The sequence below is a fragment of the Netta rufina genome, assembly GCF_964035555.1.
Source record: "Netta rufina genome assembly, chromosome: 5".
NCBI classification, from domain to species: domain Eukaryota; kingdom Metazoa; phylum Chordata; class Aves; order Anseriformes; family Anatidae; genus Netta; species Netta rufina.
Window position 1 is genome coordinate 45,454,778 of NC_140128.1, and position 15,661 is coordinate 45,470,438.

A 15,661-nucleotide genomic window follows, 5' to 3' on the forward strand; every position below is an offset into this window, starting at 1 on the left:
CCCGGTGCTCCCGGCCGCCGTGCCCGGTGCCGGCCCCGCCCCGCGCCGCCGCGCTGCGCCGCCGCCGCCGCCGCCCCCGCGCGCAGCCATTGCGGGCAGGCCCGGAGCCGCGGCACGGCCCCCCCCGCGCCCTGCCCGGCCCGCTGCGGCCCCCCCCCCGGGGACATGGTGCGGGGATGGCCCGGGCCGCCGACACCTTCCCGCTGCACCGCCTCGTCTGGCACAACCGGCACCAGGCGCTGGACAGCGCCCTGCGCTCCGGATCGGTGGGCGCCGCGCTGCCGCCGCCGCGACGGGGGGCCGGGGTTTTTTTGGGGAGGGGGGGGAGCACCGGGGGGATCCGCACCGCCGGCACCGGGCACCGGGGGGGAGCTGGGGAGCGCTGGGACAGGAGGGGGTGGGGGTGCTGGGAGCTGCGGGAGGGGGCTCCGGGATGGGAGGGGACCGGAGGCGCTGGGGTGGCTCTGGGGACTGCGAGAGGGGGGAGACGGGGAGGCTGCGGGCACCGGGGGCACCGGGGGCACCGGGACAGGGTGCTGGGGAACCGCGGGACGGGGAGCGCTGCGGGGACAGGGCCTTGAGACCGAGGGACTGGGGCTGGGAGCGCTCGGGGGCTGCTGGGGACAGGGGGGAGCTGGGGGCGCAGGGAGCTGGGGGGGCTGGGGGGTGACGGGGAGGGCACGGGGCGCCTCGTGACCCTGCCCGCGCCCGCAGCACGATGTGGAGCTGATGGACCCCCGCGGGCGGACCCCGCTGGAACTGGCCGTGTCCCTCGGGCACCTGGAGTCAGCGCGGGTGCTGCTGCGGCACAACGCCAACGTGGGCCGGGAGAACGCCAACGGCTGGACAGGTAGGTGGGCACGGGGGGCCGCCGGCGCAGGGCGGGAGGCGCAGGGACACCGGCGCTGGCGGCGCCCGGCTGATGGCACCCCGTGCCCCAGTGCTGCAGGAGGCGGTGAGCACGGGGGACCCCGAGATGGTGCAGCTGGTGCTCCAGTACCGCGACTACCAGCGAGCGACGCGGCGGCTCGCCGGCATCCCCGAGCTGCTCAGCAAGCTGCGTCGGGTACGGCCCTGCCGGGGTGGGCACCGGGCACCGCTGGCGCTGGGGTCCCGCCAGGCTGGGGACTGGGGGTCACAGAGGCTGCTGGCGAGCTCCTGGGGCCCCCCGCAGGACGCCCATCTCCCCCAGGACCCCCCAATTGGTTGTTCCCCAGACCCCCTACCCGCAATTCGGCCTCTGCCGAGGATCCCCACTGGGGCTCTGTTCCCCCTGGGACCCTCCTGCTGCAGCCCCCCCGCCGTGTCACCCCTCTGCCCTGTGACGCCCTCATCTCTTCCAGGCCTCCGACTTCTACGTGGAGATGAAGTGGGAGTTCACGAGCTGGGGTGAGCAGGGCCGGGGGCTGGGGCCGGGGGGGGCCGCCCCCACCCTGCTGCTGACGGGTGCCGGTGCCGCAGTGCCGCTGGTCTCCAAGGTGTGCCCCAGCGACGTCTACCGCGTCTGGAAGCGGGGCGAGAGCCTCCGGGTTGACACCACGCTGCTGGGCTTCGAGCACATGACGTGGCAGCGGGGCCGCCGCAGCTACATCTTCAAGGGAGAAGGTTGGCTCCAGCACCCTCAGACCCTGCAACCACCCCCCAGGGGTCCCCCTGGCACCCGTGCATTGCACGTAGTCACCCAGACGGACATTGGATCCCCTACGGAGACCCCAGATGCCCCCAGGGACAGGGGCAGCCTGGGTGCCGGGGGTTCCCATCCCTGCAGTGGGCATGGTGGGGCCAAGGGCAGGCGCTGACCCCCCCTTCCCCACGTGCAGAGGAGGGGGCGGTGGTGATGGAGGTGGACCACGACAAGCAGGTGGTCTACACCGAGACGCTGGCGCTGGCCCTGCACGAGCCCGACCTGCTGCTGGCGGCCATGCAGCCCTCGGAGGAGCACGTGGCCGGGCGGCTGACGTCGCCCATCGTCTCCACGCACCTCGACACGAGGAACATCGCCTTTGAGCGGTGCGTGGGGGGGTGCTCGTGGCGGGGAGGCCAGCAGGGCACAGGCGCGGTGGCCGCGGGCCTGATGCCTCCACACCCCTTCCCAGGAACAAGTCGGGGATCTGGGGCTGGCGCTCGGAGAAGATGGAGGTGGTCAGTGGCTACGAGGCCAAGGTGCGCCTGGTGGGGCGGGGACAGGGGGGCCGTGGTGTCCCCGGGGCTGACCCTGTCCCTGTGTCTTGTCTCTGCAGGTGTACAGTGCCAGCAACGTGGAGCTGGTCACCAAGACCAGGACCGAGCACCTCTCTGACCAGGACAAGTCACGCAGCAAAGGTGACAGCCCCAGTGACCAAGGGGGGGGGGCTGCCAGCAGTGGCGGCTCACCCCCCTCCCGGGTCAGGGCCCTCCTCCTTCCTGGGTGCACTGCATGTGGGGTGACGTGGGGCAGCCTGGGGGGGTGACATGGGGCTGCCTGGGGGGTGACATGGGGCAGCCTTTGGGGTGATGCTGGGCGCTATGGGGAGTGACGTTGGGCATTGTGCAGGAGTGGTATGGGGCATCGTGGGTGGCGATGTGGGGCAGCACGTGGGGGTGATGTGGGGCACGGTGCTGGGTGCACTGTGCCTGCCTGCACTACCCCCTGCACCTCGGGGTCTCCCTGCAGGCTCCAGGACTCCCTTTCACTCCTTCCTGGGCCTGGCGCAGCAGCACGGCACCCACAACGGGGTGAGCGGTGGGCAGGGGGCCTGGGGGCGATGCGGGGCGGGGCAGGGCAGGGCTGAGCCGTGCCCCCTGCCACCGCCCTCCCCAGGCACCCGTGCTGCAGGCGGCCAGCCCCACCAACCCCACGGCCATCACCCCCGAGGAGTACTTCGACCCCCACTTCGACCTGGAGGCCCGCAACATCGGGCGCCCCATCGAGGTGTCCAGCAAGGTGCAGAGGTGAGCACTGGGGCCGGGGGGAGGCAGGACACGGTGGCGGGGCGCGGGGGGCTCCCTGTGCCCACGCCGCTGCCCGGGCAGGTTCAAGGCGACGCTGTGGCTATGCGAGCAGCACCCGCTGTCGCTGGCGGAGCAGGTGACGCCCATCATCGACCTGATGGCCATCTCCAACGCCCACTTCGCCAAGCTGCGCGACTTCATCACCCTCAAGCTGCCCCCTGGCTTCCCCGTCAAGATCGGTGAGATTGGGGCTGCGAGGCCGGGGGCTGCGGGAGGGGCAGGGCCCGCCCGGCACGGGTCCACTGACCCCCCCTGGTGCCCCCAGAGATCCCCCTCTTCCACGTCCTCAACGCCCGCATCACCTTCAGCAACCTCTGCGGCTGCGACCAGCCGCTGGGCTCCGTGCGGGTCTGCGCCCCCGCCCAGCCCCCTGGCGCGCAGCCCCCCGGCCCTGGAGGTGAGCGATGGGGGTGCCCCGGGGAGGGTGGGGGCATCGGGGTGGGGGGATCCCCATGGGGGTGGCGTGAGCGCGGGGCGCTGCGGGGTGCTGCGGGGTGCCCCACGGGCAGTGGCGGTGCCCCCAGCGGTGGCGGTGCCGCAGGCTGGCCCTTCCCGTGCGAGGTGGAGCCGGGGGTGTTCGAAGTGCCGCCGGGCTACACGGTGCTGGGCGCGGGGCGCAGCGAGCCCCTGCGGGACGAGGACGACGACCTGCTGCAGTTCGCCATCCAGCAGAGCCTGCTGGACGCCGGCACCGAGACCGACCAGGTGAGGCCCCGCCCCCCGCGGAGAGGCCCCGCCCACAGCATGGCCACGCCCCGTTAGGCTCCTCCTCCTTCGCGCGAGGCCCCGCCCCCTCGCACGAAGCCCCGCCCCCCGCAGGTGACGGTGTGGGAGGCGCTGACCAACACGCGGCCCGGTGCCCGCCCGCCGCCCTACGACGAGGAGCTGCAGCTGGAGCGGTGAGGCTCCGCCCACGGGGGGGCGGGGTCTGAGGGGGAGCCCCGCCCACCACGCCCGAATGTGGGCGGGGCTTGGCGGGAAGGGGAGGGGCTCGGAGGCATCAGGGCGGTGGTGGGTGGGGAGGTGGGCGGGGTTAGTTGGGGCTGGGGGCGGGGGTTGATTGGAGGGGCGGGGCTTGTTGTGTTGGGGGCGGGGCTTGATGGGGCTGGGGGCGGGGCTTGCCCCGGGGGCGTGGCCTCAGCGCTGTCCCGCAGGGCGCTGCAGGAGAGCCTGCTGCTGCAGGCGGGGCCCGGCGCCGCCCCCCCGGCGGGGCCCCCACCGGGGGCAGGAGGCGGCGGCGCCCCCCCCCCGGTCCCGGCGGCGCCCCCCGGTTACGGCGGCAGCTTCGCGGAGCAGCTGCGGCTGGCCATGGCGCTGTCGGAGCAGGAGCAGGAGGAGCGCGAGCGGCGCCGGCGGGAGGAGGACGAGGAGCTGCAGCGCATCCTGCGCCTCTCCCTCACCGACAAGTAGCGCGGGGGGGGGCCCGGCACCGGGACCCTGCCCCCGCACCCCGCCGGGCCCGGCACGGCCCCCCCCGTGCCCCCCGGTGCCGTGCGGGGTCCGTCGGGGCTGTACATAGGCTATACATACAGACGTACCCACCGCGCTGTGTCCGACTGTGCCTGGCCGCGGGGCGGCCCCGGGGGGCGGGGGAGGCTCCCCAAACGGCCGACCTGGCCCCGTGCCCCCGGAGGGGCTGCCCCGGGGTTGGCGGGGGCGGGGCCGGGGCGGGGCCGTGCCCGCTGCCGCTCCCGGGCCGTTCCCGTGCCCGCCGCTTCCTGGTGCGGGGCGGCGCGGCGGGGGCATGGCGCTGGTCACCGTGCGGCGGGCGGGGGGGGCCGCGGTGAGTGCGGGACCGGGACGGGCCGGGATGGGACGGGATGGGGGGGGCCGCCGGGTGCTGCCGGGACGGGACGGGACGGGCCGGGCTGGGACGGGCCCCGCCGCCGCGGGGGGGTGGCGGAGCTGCGGGCAGCCCCCACCGCTCCCGGGGCCGCCGCGGTTTCGGGCTCCTCTCGTCCGCTCCCAGCACGGGGCCGGGGGCTGCCCGCTGAGCAGAGGGGGGGGCGATGTCCTCAGCTGCTCCCAGTAAAGCCCCGCTCGTCCCCAGTGCTCCCAGTATGTTCGCTAAGGGGGCTGCCCCCCTGGGTCCCGCTGGCTGGAGGGGCTGTCCCGGGGACTCCCAGGGCAGTCCGGGGCTGTCCCAGTGCCTCCCAGTTGGGAACAGGTTGTCCCAGTAGCTCCCAGCCCCTACCCGCCCCCCCGCACCGACCGCTGGGCCTTATCGGGGCGCACAGCCCCTGCGAGCACTTCCCCTGGGCAGCGCCCAGCGTGGGAGGGGGGGCTGGGGTCAGGACCTCCCCAGGGGTCTCAGCTCCCAGGGACCCCTCCCCAGTCCCTGTAGGACCCTGCTGTGCCCATGCTGGGGGGTGAGGGGGAGAGAGGGAGGGGCAGGGTGTCGCTGTCCCAGGGCACCCACCCCAGTGTCCCAGTGGGACGTGCTGGGGGGCCTCGCCGTGCCCGTGGTCACGCTCCCCTTGGGGCGCTGCCCCCCCCACGTTTGCAGGAGGACAATGTGCCCAGGCGCGGCCAGCTGCAGCGGCGGTGAGAAGGGGTCCCCAAATCATGGGACGGGGGCCTGGGGCACCGGGGTGGGGATGGGACAGTGTTGTCCCCTCCCCGCTGCTGCACCCTGTGTCCTGCTCAAAGCCCTGCTGCCCCAGGCAGAGTTTCGTCATGGTCAAGGGAGCTGCCTTGCTGCTGCCTGCCGAGGAGCCGCTGGTGGCTGAGCCCCCCCCAGCTGCGCCCCCGGGGCGGCAGGAGCAGCACCTCCAGCTCATGATGCAGCTGCTGCGTCCCCAGGATGCCATCCGTCTGGTAGGGCACGGCCACCTCCCCAGGGATGGGATGGGACAAGAGCAGAATGGGGACGTTGACAGGGAAATAGCGGAGATGAGGGTGGGCTGGGGACACGATGGGGACCGGGATGCAGATGGGGACAAGGATGGGATGAGGATGCAGGTGCTGATGGGATGGGAATAGGGACGAGATGAGGATGAGGATGGGAGTGAAGCAGGGATGGGGACAGGATATGGATGGCAGTGAGAATGGGAACGAGGATGGGATGTGGATAGGGTAGGGACAGGATGGGTCAGGATGGGCATGGCAATAGGGACAGGCTAGGTACTGGGATGGGGTGGATGGGGAGGAGATGGGATGCAGACAGCGATGGTGATGGCAACAGGACTGGGGATGCGTCGGGGCCCAGGGTGCTTGCAGGTCATCCCCAGCCCCACGGGCGCACGGGGCAGAGCAGCTGTGCTGCCCCGGGGGTGCAGGGTCTCGCCTCAGCCTCCCCCATCCCAGGCAGTGCGGCTGGAGTCGGTGCGGCCGCAGCGGGTGAGGTACCTGCTGGTGGTGCGGCCGGAGGAGGCAGGTGCCGAGGGGCAGACGGTGCTGCTGGGTGTGGACTTCCCACATGAGGGGTGAGTGGAGCTGGGAGACCAAGGGGGGGGTCAGAGGCAGCCTGCCCCCCTGACCTGCACCCACCCCAGGTCCACCCGTTGCACCCTGGGCATGGTGCTGCCCCTCTGGAGCGACACCCAGGTCTTCCTCGATGGTGACGGGTAAGGGGGAGCCTCCTGGGTGGGGAGAGGGGGCTGGTGGGGTGGACAGAGCCTGCAGGAAGGAGCGGGGCAGGGGTGACCACCCTGACCCGTGTGTGTCCCTGCGGTGCCCAGGGGGTTCAGCGTGATGTCGGGGGGGCAGACCCGAATCTTCAAGCCCATCTCTGTCCAGACCATGTGGTGAGCCAGCGGCTGGGCACCACCGTGGGCATGGGGGATGTGGGTATCACCGTGGGCATGGGGGATGTGGGAATCACCGTGGGCATGGGGGATGTGGGTATCACCGTGGGCACGAGGGAAGTGGGCACCACTGTGGCGTGGGGAACGTGGGCATGGCAGGTGTGGGCACCACTGTGGCACAGGGGATGTGAGCACCTCTATGGCATGGGGAACATGGGCGCAGCTATGGCACTTGGGACATGGCATGGGGGATGTGGGCACCACTGTGGTATGGGGAACGTGGGCATGGCAGGTGTGGGCACCACTATGGCATGGGGATATGGGCACCACTATGGCACAGGGGATGTGGGCACCACTATGGCACGGGGAACATGGGCATGGGAGGTGTGGGCATCACCACGGACACAGGCGTGAGCAGGGGCTGTGTGGGTGGGCTTTGGATGTGGGCAGAGAACACGGGGCCGTGGGGCGATGTCACAGGCACCGTAATGTGTGGGGCTGGGAGATGAGGTCCTGGGAAGAGGCCGCGGTGCGGGCAGGGCGAGGGGGCCGCGTGCCAGGCTCCTGTGCGGCAGGGCCGTGCTGCAGGAGCTGCACCGAGCCTGCGAGCAGGCGGCCCGCGGGGGGCACATCCCCGGGGGCCATGCGCTGCTCTGGGCCCGGGACTACGCGGCTGCACTGAGCTCGGAGCAGAGCTGCCTCAACGAGTGGCTGGCCATGGCCGACCTGGAGTCCGTGCGCCCCGGCTCCCCCCAGCCCTCGGGGTAAGCCCCAGCCCCGTGCTGCCCCCCTGGGATAGGGTTGGGGGGGGTGCTTCCAGTTTGGGGGGCTGCGGGGTGGGTGCGCAGGCTGAGGTGCCGTGGTGGTGCCAGGCCGGCGGTGCCGGAGTTGACGGAGCAGGCGGTGCGGGCGCTGCTGCGCGACGTCCTGGCCTCCGCTGACCTGGAGAGCGTCACCTCCAAGGAGGTGGGTGCCGGGGGCCGGGGGTAGGCTGGGGAACGGAGTGGGGGGGTCCCGTCCGCATCCCTCACCCCCACGGTGCCAGGTGCGGACGGAGCTGGAGCGGCGCACGGGGCGCAGCCTGGCCCAGCACAAGGACTTCATCGACAACGAGATGCTGCTGGTGCTGGCGCAGATGGACCGGCCCTCCTGCATCTTCCCGCACCTCTACCTGGTGGGCAGTGGGGCAGGGTGTGGGCAGGGCATGGGTGGGCTGCAGGAGCAGCTGTCCCCAACCGTCCCTGCTGGCACAGGGCTCCGAGTGGAACGCTGCCAACCTGGAGGAGCTGCAGCAGAACCGGTGGGCGAGGGGCTATCCGCGGCGGGGCGGGCACGGGGGCAGCGGGGAGCACGGCCCCTATCCTCCGCGCCTACACTCTGCAGCATCACCCACATCCTGAACGTGGCGCGGGAGATTGACAACTTCTTCCCGGCGCTGTTCACCTACATGAACGTGCGGGTGTACGACGAGGAGGCGGCCGAGCTCCTGCCCCACTGGAACGATACCTTCCTCTTCCTCTCCGACGTCAAGTCAGTGGGGACAGGGAGTGCTGGGGATGTGGCGGGGCAGGGGTCACCGGGGCACGGAGCGTGGGGGGCTCGGTGGGGGTCCTAGGGCAGGACCGGGGAGGCAGAGGGGTGCAGGGAGGGGGCATCTTGATGGCTGAGGTGCTGGGGGCCCTGGGGGATGCTGGAAGGTGGGGGACTCTGGGTCTCTGAGGACATCGGGGGTGTTAGGGACAAGGGGTCCATTGGGAATAGGTCCTTGGGGACACGGGTAATCCTTTGGACACGTGGGCAGGGAGGCACTGGGGCTACTGGTGGCACTGGGAGCTGGGCGGCCGAGGGGCCCGGGGTCCCTGGGGACGGCGGGGTCCCCAGGGGCGCCGGGAGCTGTGTCGCAGTGCGGCTGCCGCAGGGCCCGCGGGGGCCGGGCGCTGGTGCACTGCCGCATGGGGCTGAGCCGCTCGGCTGCCACGGTGCTGGCCTACGCCATGAAGGAGTTCGGGTGGCCCCTGGAGCGGGCGCTGCGGCACGTGCGGCGCTGCCGCCCCGGCGTCCTGCCCAACCCCGGCTTCATGCGCCAGCTCGACTTCTACCAGGGCATCCTGAGCGCCAGGTGGGCGGGGCGAGTGGCTGGGCGGGGTCACACAGACCACGCCCACTCAATGGATGTGGGTGGGGCCAAATGGGGACACGCCCCCCTTGGCCTTTTTAGCCCCGCCCTCACCGGCAGGGGCTGGGGGCAGCGGGTGACCGCGGGTGCTCCCCTGGCAGCCGGCACAGCGTCCTGTGGGAGCCCCGGGCGGCAGAGCGCGTGTCCCAGCCGGAGCCCGAGGAGGCTGCCCCAGGGGATGAGGGGGCCCTGCCCGAGCCCCGAGCCCCGTCCCCGCAGCCTCCCGAGGAGGCGAGCAGGCAGCCGGCGGGGCCGGGGCTGTCGGGAGCCCCCCAGCGCCCCCGCATCTCCCTCTGTGCCGTCATGCGGAGCATCAGCCTGATGGAGTCCCCGCAGCCCCCCGAGCTGCTGGGGGAACCCCTCGGTGGGGAGGTGAGTGCCGGGGCAGGGGGCACCGGGGGAGGGCAGGGGACGGGGTGAGGTTGTGGCACCATGGCCCATGGGGTGCTGACCATGGTGGGGGCACAGGTACACGGTGCTGGGCTGGGGATGCTGGAGGCCGTGGGGCACAGCGGCTCTGTCTGGAAGCCCCTCCTGCTTCCCGCAGGTGTTTGAGGCCACAGAAGTGCCGGGGGACCCTGGGGACCCAGGGGGGTCACCCCCGGGGGCACGGCCCAGCTCCCGGCCCCGACGTGTAGTGCGCCAGGCCAGTGTGGATGGAGGCCCAGCCGGCACAGAAGCCCCCAGCCCACCCGCCTCCGGCTGCGAACCTGCCCTTGCCCCCACCTCCCCCCTTGCCCCCTAGCCCCAGCGGGGAGGAGGACAAGGGGCAGGCCCCCTGCCATGGCACCAGGGGATGGGGCAGGGCGGGGGCCCGCTGCCCCCCACCCCCCAGCCTGCATTTTGGGGCACGGGGCGGCACTGCCTCACCCCATACCCGGGGCACTGCTGCACCCCTGGGGGGTGACACAGACCCCGGGCCACACTTTGCCACGCCGGCCCCCTGCACCAGCACGGCACCAGCCTGACAATAAAGCACATTATGGACGGTGTTGGCGTGGGGACCCTTCCTCTGCATGGGGGGCTCGGTGGGGACAGGCGTGGGGCTGCCCTGAGGGCGGCGCGGGGTAACGGCAGTGGGGTCGGGGCAGCTCGGGGAGGAGGCGCCGCGCACTACAACTCCCGGCAGGCCTTGCGCGCGGCTGCCGCGCCCCGCCCGGCTTTTCCGCCCGCGGGCCTCATGGGAAATGTGGTCCGGGCAGAGGGCGGCTGCGGCGCCATCTTGTGCGAGGCTGGGGGGGGGGGCGGGTGTGAAGCCTGCAGGCTGTAGGAACCGGGGGCTGGGCTCCTACACCGGGGGGGCCCCGCACGTAGGGAGCTGCCTGGAGACCCCACAGCGGGACGGGACGGCTGAAGGGTGCAGGGCCGGTCCCGGGTCTCATGGTGGCTGGCTGCAGCGCTCCACTGGCACGTAGCCGACACACTTCGGTGGCATGCCAACGGCCCGCCAGGAGGCTAATAAATTAAGTAACCAATAGCCTAAATAATTAACAAACTCACTCTTTTATTAATTTGTGCTTACACGATCCTGCATGCTATTAAACAGCAAAGCTACTAACAATCAAATCAATCCCACAGGACTGACCCCCCCACGCCTCTGGGAGGCAGACGCGATGCAGGCTCCCGTGGGCCATCCAAGTGGCCCCATCCAAACGCTTCTGGCATTGCCTCTACCCCGGTCACCTCAGCTCAACGGGGGATGAGCGGTATGGTCACCTCAGAAGGGACAGCTCTGCCTGCACCCCTTCTCCTCCTCAGCTGTCCCTCTCCCCCCACTGTCCCTCTTCTCACCTGCAAGCCCCCCGCCAGCACCCCTCTACCTCCTGCCCCAGTTCCCCCTTGAGCCCTCTCATCCTTGCCACCGGGTGCCTCGCATCGCCACTGCCGTCATCCCCACGCAGGGCAGGGGAGGCTGGCCAGCACCGGGGTCCTGTGGCACGATGCCACCGGGTGTCATGCCGCAGGACCCTGGTGCTGGCAGCAACGCTCTGTGCCCACACAGCCTCTCGGCTCGCTTCCCCCAGCACACGCCACGCTGCAGCCACCTTATCCACACCGGCCTTTCTTTACTCCATGTCCCTCCGCTGGCTCAGAGCCCGTACTCATGCCAGAGGCTGGGGGGATAGAAGGAGGTCAGCGAGCAGCCCCCAGTCCCTGCTGCCCCCCCAAGCCCACCCCGGTCCCATACACACCTGTAGGTGACTGCGGGGTCATCGCAGTGCTCCAGAAGGGCGTCACGGACTGGGAACGGGGGGCTCAGCCCCAGTGCCTGCGCCCGCTCCCAGCGCTGCAGGCGGGTGATGCCTGTGGGGGGAACACGGGGGGGGGGCGTTATGAACTGGGGGGCGTTATGAACTGGGTGGGGGGCGTTATGAATTTTGGGAGGGGGGCGCTCACCCGTGCAGGGGCCGTACTCCCAGGCCAGGTCGAAGCTCCGCAGCATGTCCAGGAGATCCGGGGGGACCCGGGGGGGTGACGGGGGCTCCTGGGCTGCCTCCTGCGTGGGTACGGGGGGGGGGGCGGGGGGGCGGGACGACCGTGGGCCCCGCCCGCCGCCCCAGCCCCTTGCCGCGCTCCCCCCGCCGCGCCGCGGGGCCGGCCTTGCTGTCGGTGCGCCCCGGCCGCCGGTGCCGCCGTGGGAAGGAGTCGGTGATGAGCCCGGTGCGCTCCATGGCCTGCGGACGGGGCGGCTGCGGCACGGCACGGCACGGCACCGCCCCCCCCGTGCTGTCCCCGACCCCCCCCGGTTGTTCCGTCCCCCTCTCCTCCACCGCTGCCCCCGGCCGCCGTCGCACAGCCCCGGTGCCCCCCGTGCCCCCCCCGCCGTGTCCCGGTGCCCTCACCCCGCTCGTCCCCCGCCGCTCTGCCTCTGTCGCCCCCCCCCGGAAGGGCTCCTGTTTGTGCCCCTCCCCGGCGCTGACACTGTCCCCGGAGGGCCGGCCCCGGGGCTGTTGGGGCGTTGCGGCTTTATTTCTGCTTTTATTTTTTCCTGTGGGTGTTTTTTGTCCCCGGGGGGACGGACGGACCGCGGGGGGGGGGGGGTCAGGGCGCAGCCCGAGCCAGGGCGGGGTTGTGCAGGACGAAGCGGCACAGCCCGGGCAGGCGGCGGTGCCCCAGCGCCTCCTGCAGCCGCTGCATGGCGCCGTTGCCCGTGGCCGTGTGCCCGTAGGCGGGGAAGCCTCGGGCCAGCGCCCGGCGGGCGGCCAGGGCCGTGAGCACCCGCATGAGGCCGCGGCGGCGCTGGGAGGGCAGGGTGAAGCCGTGCGCCCCCGCCGCGAAGCCGTCGGTCAGCGCCCAGCAGAGCGGCTGGCCGGCCCGGCTCAGCAGGCACAGGCTGGGGAAGCGCTCCAGCAGCTCCCCCAGGTAGCGGCGGCTCCACGCGTTCCCTCCGTACGCCCACGTCGAGTCCAGCAGCTCCACGTGGGCCCGGCTCAGCGTGCCCAGCCGCACGTCGGGGTCCAGCCTGGCGGGGAGAGTGACGGGGCGTGGGCGGTGGTGGTGGGACGGAGATGGGACAGGGTCTGGGACACGGCCGGGATGGGGATGGTGCTCACTGTGGCTCAGGCAGGGTGCTGGGGTCGGGGTGCAGGTATGTGTAGTACTCGGTCACCTCCAGCTCTACGCCCTTGGCTGCTGCAATGTCCTGGGACACCGTGGCCACCCCATCCTGCAGCCCTGGGGGGTGGCAGCAGCAGGTGCCCCACTCCTCCCTGTCCTTATGCATTCCGACTGTGCCCCCCAGCATCCCCAAGGACACCCCCACTGCCCGTCTCTCCCCCCCCAGCACCCTCCCCAGGGACCCTGCTCACCCAGTCCCTGCCCTTGGTACCCCCGCAGTGCCCCAACTCATGTCCCCAGTACCTCCAGCACCCCAGTGCCCTTCAGCACCCACCACTTGCAGCCCCCCAAACCCCCCGACCCATGCTCCCAGTGTCCCCACCACCCCAGCCCCTCGGTGCCCTGGAGCCACCAAAGATGTGGAAAGCGGCATCCCAGCGCAGGCAGCCCGGGGTCTCCAGCAGGGCCCGGTAGGCGCCCACATCCCGGTAGAAGGCGGCCTGCAGGTTCCAGTAGGAGTCGTGCACTGGTGCCTGTGGGGCAGGGCAGCGCTGAGCCCCCCGGCACAGCCACAGCCCCGCACCCCAAAGCGCCCGGCAGCCACCTCTCCGCTGCGCCGCGCCAGCACGGCACCGAAGTCAGGCCAGGCATCTACTGCGACCTCGAAGTCCCCCGGGTTGCCGCGGTTGATGTTCAGCACGGCGCCGTACACCTGCGGGGCGGGCGTCAGCGCCGGGGCGGCCGTCGGGGCCCCCCCCTCGGGCAGCACGGCCTCGCTTGGCCCGGGTGCTTTGCCCTCACCTAAGATGGCCGCCCCACTGCGGGGTGCGGGCGGTGAAGGCGGAGGGGGCGGGGCCTGCTGCCAGGTTGGTGAGTGGGGGCGGGGCCAAGCGGAGGGGCGGGCAGGGGGCGAAGGGGCGGTGGCAGCGGCGCGGCCGGGGCCGGTGCGAACGCGGGAGGGGATTGGCCGGCTGGAAGCAGGCCGGGCTGCCATTGGCTGGGGCGGAGCCCGTCTGCGCCGTGATTGGCTGGCACGGGATGCCCGCGGAGGTCGGGACCGGGACCGGGACCGGGACCGGGACCGGGACCGGGACCGGGACCGGGACCGGGACCGGGACCGGGACCGGGACCGGGACCGGGACCGGGACCGGGACCGGGACCGGGACCGGCGGTGGCGGGGCGCTCACCGGCAGAGCACGGGGCAGGCTCCTCCGCAGGGCGTCCTCCAGGCGCTGCAGCCGGGCCGGGCACCGCAGGATCAGCATGGCCCTGCCCGGAGACCGGCGGTAGCGGGGGGCGGGTGGGGACCCCCGGGCACCCCCGGACACCCCCGAGTACCCCGGTCCCAGCCGCCCCCCCGGGGCTCCCCGGTCCCCGCGGCACTCACCCCGGGGCTGCGGGCGGGCGGTGACACCGGCAGGTCTCGGGGTGGCCGTCACGGCCGGGCGAGTGCCCCGTGCCCGGGGCGGGCGGTGGGCAGGGCCCGTCCCCGCGTGCCCGGGACACGTGGTGGTGCCCCCCCCCGTGCCCCCCGTGTCCTCCCGGGGACCGAACGGCGGCGGCGCAGCCTGCCCCGGTGCGGAGCCATGCGGATCCTGACGTGCCCCGGGCAGCTGCAGCGCCTGGAGGACGCCCTGCGGAGGAGCCTGCCCGCCTCCCTGCCGGTGACGGGGCTGGGGGGGCACCGGGGGACCCCCGTGCCATCGCCGTGACGGTGACCGGCACCGGAGGACCCCCCCGGACCTCCCTCGTCCCTCCCCGCTGCAGGTGCTGGGGGCCGTGATGACGGTGGCGCGGGGGAACCCGGCAGCCCACCAGGTGCTGGTGGACTCATGGCCCGATTTCGCCGTCGTCCTCACCCGCCTGCATCCAGAGGTGCCCCTTGGGGAGGGAAATTGGGGAAAAGGGACCGGGGCGGGGCGGCCATGCTGGGTGCTCAGTGTCCCCGCCGTGCCCCCAGAAGCTGGCGGACCCTGGGGACTTCTACGCCAACCAGTTGACCGCCTTCTACCGCGAGGAGGGCGCCTGGCGGGCGGTGCTGGGGAGCCCCGAGGCCGTGGACTGGAGCCGAGCCTTCCAGATGCAGGGTGAGCAGGGTGGGGAGCCGTGCGCTGAGCCCCCCGTGCCAGGCACCCGGCTGACGGGGCTGTCCCCAGGGATGCAGGACGGGGTGCACGAGGCCGTGAGCGAGGTGGCTGCGGCCAAGGGGCTGCAGGTGAAGGTTTTCCGGTACCGAGCGATGCTGAGCCCTGAGCCGCCCCGATCCCGTGTGCAGTGAGTGGGGACGGGAGGGCTCGGCTGGTCCCGGGGAGGGCACAAGGGTCCCTGGGCACAGCCCCTGCTGGCGGAGGGGTGTGAGGTGACATCAGGGTCTCCAATCCCATTCCTGGGTGGCAGGGGGGCCCCCGATCCTCTCCAAGTGACACAGTGCTCCCCACATCCCTACGTGTCCCACTGGTCCCCAGCCCTATTCCTGGGTGGCACAGGGGTCCCCAACCCCGTCCTTAGGTGGCACCGGGTGAGGGGGTCCCTGCTCCATCCCACCCCGTTGCAGGATCCCAGCGGGGCTGCGCCTGGCGCCACTGTCCCCGTCCCACGTCCCGCTGCTCAACGCCACGTGGACCTTCGGGGGCACGGGGCGCAGCTGCCGCTTCCTAGAGGGGCTGGTGCGGGCGCTGCCCAGCGCCTGCCTGCTGGACCCCCGCGGGCGCCCGCTCTCCTGGAGCCTGGTGGACCCCCTGGGCTGCCTGAGCCACGGCTACACCGTGCCCGCCTGGCGCGGCCGCGGGCTCAGTGGGCTGGTGCTGGCCGCGCTGGGCCGGGAGCTGCACGCCCGCGGCTTCCCGCTGTACTGCGGCGTGCTGCCCTGCAACGCGCCCTCCCTGCGCGCCCTGCACGCCACCGGCTTCCTGCCGCAGCCCGGCACCCTCTACATGCTGCTCAGCACCCCCACACAGCGCCCGGCTTGGGGGCGCAATGGGGGCGCCACCCCCGGGCCGAGGGGCTGCCACCCCGTTCACTCTGGTCCCTACTGATGGCGAGTGCCGGCTGCCCGCCCTCCCCCCAGCGTACGGCAGCACTGGAGAAAGGCTTTTTATTCGTTAATACAAGAATAGATCTTCTGCAATAAATACCCTAATAAATAACATCTCCAATAAATAAACACTCATAGACGCACCGAGACGCCCGG

At 72.4% G+C, this 15,661-nt stretch overlaps 5 protein-coding genes across 5 annotated transcripts; 3 read left to right on the forward strand and 2 right to left on the reverse strand.

Moving 5' to 3' along the window:
* Nucleotides 1-124: 124 nt before the first annotated feature.
* On the forward strand, nt 125-4,521 carry ANKRD13D (ankyrin repeat domain 13D). Its single transcript, XM_084287185.1, has 15 exons — nt 125-266; nt 715-850; nt 942-1,066; nt 1,344-1,389; nt 1,462-1,605; nt 1,821-2,010; nt 2,097-2,163; nt 2,241-2,322; nt 2,654-2,715; nt 2,801-2,931; nt 3,013-3,170; nt 3,257-3,388; nt 3,533-3,696; nt 3,811-3,890; nt 4,146-4,521. The coding sequence occupies exons 1-15, from the start codon at nt 177-179 to the stop codon at nt 4,399-4,401; spliced, it is 1,863 nt and encodes a 620-aa protein (XP_084143311.1). The 5' UTR covers nt 125-176; the 3' UTR covers nt 4,402-4,521.
* A 142-nt stretch (nt 4,522-4,663) lies between these two features.
* On the forward strand, nt 4,664-9,886 carry SSH3 (slingshot protein phosphatase 3). The gene is made up of 14 exons (XM_084288377.1): nt 4,664-4,774; nt 5,498-5,535; nt 5,655-5,808; nt 6,298-6,416; nt 6,486-6,557; nt 6,672-6,737; nt 7,313-7,501; nt 7,610-7,703; nt 7,783-7,911; nt 7,991-8,037; nt 8,121-8,267; nt 8,656-8,856; nt 9,015-9,285; nt 9,461-9,886. Exons 1-14 carry the CDS (start codon nt 4,736-4,738, stop codon nt 9,656-9,658), a joined length of 1,764 nt encoding a protein of 587 aa, XP_084144503.1. The 5' UTR covers nt 4,664-4,735; the 3' UTR covers nt 9,659-9,886.
* Nucleotides 9,887-10,397: 511 nt separating this feature from the next.
* Nucleotides 10,398-11,926, reverse strand: POLD4 (DNA polymerase delta 4, accessory subunit; the record flags this gene model as incomplete). Its single annotated transcript, XM_084287944.1, has 4 exons — nt 10,398-11,027; nt 11,106-11,217; nt 11,311-11,588; nt 11,757-11,926. Coding segments are annotated over 4 exons (585 nt in total), but the record flags the coding sequence as incomplete, so codon positions are not given.
* A 29-nt stretch (nt 11,927-11,955) lies between these two features.
* On the reverse strand, nt 11,956-13,736 carry LOC311209604 (glycine N-acyltransferase-like protein 3; the record flags this gene model as incomplete). Its single annotated transcript, XM_084287042.1, has 5 exons — nt 11,956-12,376; nt 12,468-12,588; nt 12,884-13,004; nt 13,076-13,183; nt 13,659-13,736. 5 exons carry the CDS (start codon nt 13,734-13,736, stop codon nt 11,956-11,958), a joined length of 849 nt encoding a protein of 282 aa, XP_084143168.1.
* Nucleotides 13,737-14,057: 321 nt separating this feature from the next.
* Nucleotides 14,058-15,506, forward strand: LOC311210155 (glycine N-acyltransferase-like protein 3; the record flags this gene model as incomplete). The annotated part of the gene is made up of 4 exons (XM_084287945.1): nt 14,058-14,135; nt 14,239-14,346; nt 14,432-14,745; nt 15,026-15,506. The coding sequence occupies 4 exons, from the start codon at nt 14,058-14,060 to the stop codon at nt 15,504-15,506; spliced, it is 981 nt and encodes a 326-aa protein (XP_084144071.1).
* Between the last annotated feature and the right edge of the window lie 155 nt (nt 15,507-15,661).